At 32.7% G+C, this 5,613-nt stretch overlaps 1 protein-coding gene across 1 annotated transcript; it reads right to left on the bottom strand.

Moving 5' to 3' along the window:
* Window positions 1-1,340: 1,340 nt before the first annotated feature.
* LOC130903372 (protein furry-like) lies at window positions 1,341-5,259 on the bottom strand (the record flags this gene model as incomplete). The annotated part of the gene is made up of 6 exons (XM_057815428.1): window positions 1,341-1,571; window positions 1,652-1,806; window positions 1,908-2,173; window positions 3,865-4,184; window positions 4,247-4,420; window positions 5,083-5,259. Coding segments are annotated over 6 exons (1,312 nt in total), but the record flags the coding sequence as incomplete, so codon positions are not given.
* Window positions 5,260-5,613: the final 354 nt, after the last annotated feature.

The raw sequence follows: 5,613 nt of genomic DNA, 5'->3' as shown, positions 1-5,613 counted from the left end.
TTTTGAAATAGAACACAAACACAAACTATTAAATATGTTTCGTACTTCTAGATAGCATTATAAATTATAGCATAATTTATATTATTTTATATAAAATACTACAATGAATTTGAGAAAAAAATTACTTTACTAAGGCAAAATTAGAACTTCACAATAATGAAATTACCGCTTTAGAGCCTCTAGGCTTTTTGGCCAAGAATATTTCATAGCAATTACATCCCTCAAAGGCTCTAGTGTTTTAATTTGGATTTCATTAATATAATATTGGAGGATTCTTACTCCAATGAGTCATATAACTCAATACACATCATTAACTAGGTTGTTCCTTGTAACAATATGAACTCCTGGACAAAAATAACGCACATCTCATATTTCTCTCGATATTCTTTATTTATTGATAACTTATTGTACGACAAGTAGGACATGGGTCTTGTTTGACAGAGATAGTTGTTATTTAAGTTAACTAGAATATCACATAATCTTATTTTCATAGTAGTTTGTATTAAACCTCGTTTTAGACTAAAACTGTGTTAATATTTGCTTCAATGCTCGTATGAAATTGGTCCCTATACGTATGAGGTCTATGAATGTCCAATATTACTAAGACAACATTATTGTCAAACATGTAATGCCATTTTCTCCGTTTAGGCATAATTAGGTTATTGGCTACTTACATGATGTCAATATCCCTTTATTAGAGTGACCACCTAACAATCCGGATATGAATCCTATAGAAAATCTATGGGACTATCTCAAAAAGAGGATTCTGTGTCATAGTCCCCCTTTTAATCACAACCAACTCATAGAGGTCTCTATTGAAGAATGGGAGAATATACTGCAAGCTTTTGTTGTGGTATTAGGGTTGAATTTTGGAGGTATGGTAGCTTATCTATGCATTTCCAGCAAAAACAAACTTTTATGGAAAAATAAGGCAAATTAAAGTTATGTTAAGCTCATATTCGACTAATTTGAAGGTGTTCATTATTATTTCAATGTAAGTTCGTTTCATTTTGTGTTTATATTGTAAATATTTAGATTAATTGAAGTTGTGCGTTAATTTTGTCCAGGAATTTAGAAAGATATCCTATTATCATGCAAAATTAGTTGCTCATTTGTTTTAAAATACATGATTAATTTTTGCTAAATATTTGAGTAACCAGATTCATCCACAGCTTACATTATTTGTATTTTTTGAAACTAATCTTTTTTTATTAGAACAAATACAATAAATATATTGATATTTCAATTTTGAAACAACTTAACTTTTATTAGAAGAAAAACAATAATTTGATGAATATGAATTCTAACAAATGAATGTTTCATTTAAAAATAAAAATACCCCATATTTCAATTAAAATATGAAAAAAAATTGTACACCATATCTTTTAGTGATAATAATAACTATAAACTCACCTAAGTCGTTTTCGACAAGTGGCCCTATACAACCAAAAAATCTTTTGTCTAATAACTGGAGCAATTGCAAGGCAGTATCTCGCACTTCTTGTCTGGGACACCCGGTATTCATCAAAGTAACATTTATTATCGCTGTATAATGATCACATGGATATTCCCTAGAATTATACAAATTATTTAAGAAAAACTACCCATGTTTGAATAAATATTTATATATTTAAATAAATGCTACACTTACCTTGCACTGAATATAGTTGCCAATGCTATGAAACAGCTATCTGCTACTTTAGAAGTTCCTGTATAACATTTATCTACCACCCAATCCAATAAAGGAGATACATCAGGATTGGATTCTAGTAATAAGATAACAGTTTCTTGTGCTAAGCTATACACCTGAAACATAAGAAAAAAAAATTGAGTATATGGTAAATAATTGAACATATTGAAATTAAGATTTCACGAATATTGAAATTTGAAAAAAAAATATTTCTTACTTTTTCATCTAGACTATTAAGAAGTCCATCAATCCATAAATAATACGGACTTTCTTCAGTAAGGCAATCGAAACAGGGTCCACAACAAAGTAAAGAACTCATAGCTTGTAATGCTATCAATTGTAATTCTTGATGTTTTTTATTATTTACATCTCCTTCTAGGTTAGTCTTTCCAATAGGGAAACCGTATTTTCCAGCCCAATTTCCAAATAAAGTGAATAAACTACATCTTAAATCTCTTTTCAGAAGACTTCTACAAGCGTCCACTGAAATAAAGTTAATTGCAGATATATCATCAATTTGTCAAGATTAGTAATATAAATTCAATACATACACTATAGAATAATGAAATAAATTAAGAGGATAGAGAAACAACAAGTAAATGATAAAAGTATATAAAAATCTAATAAAGGAGAAATCTGAAAATACAAGTCTCAAAATTAATAGGAGGACAGAAAACAATAATATTAACAGTAAGGGAAAAATATAAGGTTTTAAATCAAGTATACTTGATGAAAGTAAGAAGATAAAGAGAAGCAAAATACCTCAATTAAAAGGCACCATGAAGTTAACTTTGAGCAATAAAACATCCAGAAACAAAAGAAAATAGTGAAACCTTTTAAAAACTGGATAAGAGAAATACAGTTCAATATAACAAACTGATGAAAACAAAAAATAAATGAAAGGTTACTTTGAAAGAAAAAAATACCTTATGAACGAATATACTACTATTACCACTGGCATTACGGCCCTCGAAGAGCCTTGGCCTCGTCCACCACATTTCTCCAGTTATCTGGGGTTTTCGTAGAGCCGGTAGAGTTCGGTGTTTGTACAAGTCCTCGCGGTCTCACTAGCGTACATGATAACAGGGTGGAGAATTGTGCGATAGATCCGTTTTTCTGTTCTCCAATTCAGTAAACGTGACTTCAGTAGTCGTTGGAGACTGAAGTATGCTCTATTTCATAAATTCTCTTATCTCCATCGAGTTCTTATTTTCGGTTACTAGTGATCCCAGGTATTTAAATGACGGCACATTTTCAAACTTATACCGGCCTACTTCGAAAGCCCCTGAGAGAGTTTTTCTGTTTCTTGACATAACCATGTATTTTGTTTTGGAATCGTTAATGGTGAGCCCCGCTATACAGAATTCCTCCTCCAGCTCAAGCTGCTCAAAACTTTCCTTTAATTTATGCTTCCTTCTACTGAGAAGATCAATGTCATCACATGGCAGGTACTGCACTATTCTGTTAACAAGAGTGCCTCCTCTATTAAGTTTTATATTTCTGAATACTCATTCTAGAAGAGGGAACACGAGAGGGCCTGTCTTTGCCTGAGACCTCGTCCTATTTGGAATTCTCGTTAGGTCTCCCCCGCTATCTTCACTTAGCTCTTAGTCTCAGCTAACGTCATCCGCTCCAGGCGAATAAATTTCGGAGGAATGCGAAAAAGATGCAGGGTGCTGTAGAGGTAAGATCGATCAGCACTGCCTTAAGCTTGTTTGTAACCTATGAAGAGCTCGTGTACGAAAATATTGTGTTCTTAAGCAGCGAATAGTAAAGATTTGATCAGTTGTTGATCTCACTGAAGGAAAATGATCAATGAGAAACAATCAAGTTGAAACCAGTAGATGTTCAATGGAATTTTGTCATAAAATGCAACGGGAAATTGAAAGAATCAGCAACATTAAATAAGCAACATCCAAAAGTAAAGCACTGGAACCTTCCTCTGACTTAAAATGAGTATGACAAGATGAAAATGAGTTTTGAAAAGTAAAAAAGTAATATAAGGTGGATAATTGGCGGGGTATGTTGGTTTTGTTATCCATTCATGGTATATTTTACATTTGCAAAATCCACAAGAAAACAAAAACCTATTAAATGTCTGGACATATAATTATTTTGGATAAAGATGCGGAAAATGCGTTGATATTTATCATTCTAGGATTGTAGATACTCACATGTAAAATTCTTAACCAGCTTCCTAATAAAATAGCAAAAATGCAGCGTTAAATCTCTTACAGCATTCGAATTTTTATCAGGTTCGTTTTCCAGATAATACCTAACGCCATCTACGAATTCTACTAGAATTGGAGTAAGAGATTGTGAATCCCTATCCAAAACACAACTACTTATTCCAAACGTTCCGTTATCGCCAATGTATTCTAGCAATCTCATTAGTTGCAGCCTTAGCGCGTCTCTTCTTCGTCTGCGACGTACGTTTTCTTGTTTTTTATCAATAGATTCGCGAATGTAGACAGTCAGCTCTTCAAATAAATCTCTGAAATTGATAAAAATGCATTATAAATATATTCGAATTGAAAATTGACATTTTTTATTTACCTGAGAGCCGTTCCGTTAATATTTCCTAAAGCAAAAACAGCTGCATCTCTTATATCGGCAACTTCACACCGTAGATGTGGCACAACAAGTTTGTATAAAGATGAAGGTGAAATATTTGTAGCCGGCAATTTACTGCTATCATTTTTTTCAGCATTCAAACTATCTGGGGAGGAACTGCAATGATAGTTATTAGTATTATAGTATGTACATAAAAAAACTTTTAGAATGGTTCTCAAGTTTAACAATATACTTCTCCATTAGCAAAAAGTATACCACTTCGCTCCAATACAACTCTGGCCAACAATAACCATTCCTTTAAAACCCCCAAGAAGCCGATCTCCTCCCGCCAATAATATACTTCTCACGCACGCCAGTTAGCTGAAGACTAGCAGCAATTGTGTTAGTGTCAACAGTATTCTCTAGAAGTAGGCAGACTGAGGCCTGGGAATCAACCAGGAAAAGGGGTGATTCATTGCGTGGGTAGGCAGATTAAGATCACAGAATCGGATCACTTCTTACCAATGAACGAATAAACACCATCCCCTCCCTTCTCCTGATAATGGCTCCAAAGCGGGAGCAGTTATCTTAATTAAATGGCATTGTACAATATTTCCTGTTTGCAAAAAATTATTTTTTTTTTCAAATTGAAATAACTGAAACCCTTTATACGTATAATGTTTCGTTTAAATTTGAATTTAGCATAGATTCCAAAAATGTAGTGAACATAGTATTGGTATCTATGTTCAGTAAACAATTGAAAATATTTTAACTGAAACATGTCAACGTAGCGTGGCATACCCTGTATATTGTACAAGTGATTTTATTGAATAATTTACCTTAAACTGAGATCTGGACTGGCACATCTAATAATAGGGTTAGAAATTAATGGCACCACCCTGAAGGCAAAAGTGATATAATTTTTCCACAAATGCATATAAGCGTCTCTTTCTGTCGGAGGTTTTTTCACAGCTGTTGCACTTCTTAGTAGTGACGCTCTATTATCGTTTAATGGTCTAAAATATAGAGAGAAATTTAAAGTATAAAATGTTCTTGAGGGTCATCAGATTTCTAATTAATATAAGTAGGTCAAAATTTTATATTTTAACAATCAAGACAATAATTTTGTGAGACTCTACGTCTCACAGTTCTTATCTCTTTTAAAAATTGAGATAAATGAAAAAAATTATAGAAGCTAAGAAGAATATCGGTTAATGATACTACTTTATTAGACTACATTTACACCTTTCTAATAAAGTGCCTAGGACTAAGTTGGAATTTCTGGAACCAATAGTGATATTCATAGTGAACACACTGTTTACACTACCACTACACCAACTCTCACAATTACACTATCTGACGCAAAACTG

This window comes from Diorhabda carinulata, unplaced genomic scaffold (genome assembly GCF_026250575.1).
Source record: "Diorhabda carinulata isolate Delta unplaced genomic scaffold, icDioCari1.1 Dcau_65, whole genome shotgun sequence".
Taxonomy (NCBI): Eukaryota; Metazoa; Arthropoda; class Insecta; order Coleoptera; family Chrysomelidae; genus Diorhabda; species Diorhabda carinulata.
Note: the sequence above shows the minus strand (reverse complement) of the source record. Positions and strands in the feature narration are given on the sequence as shown.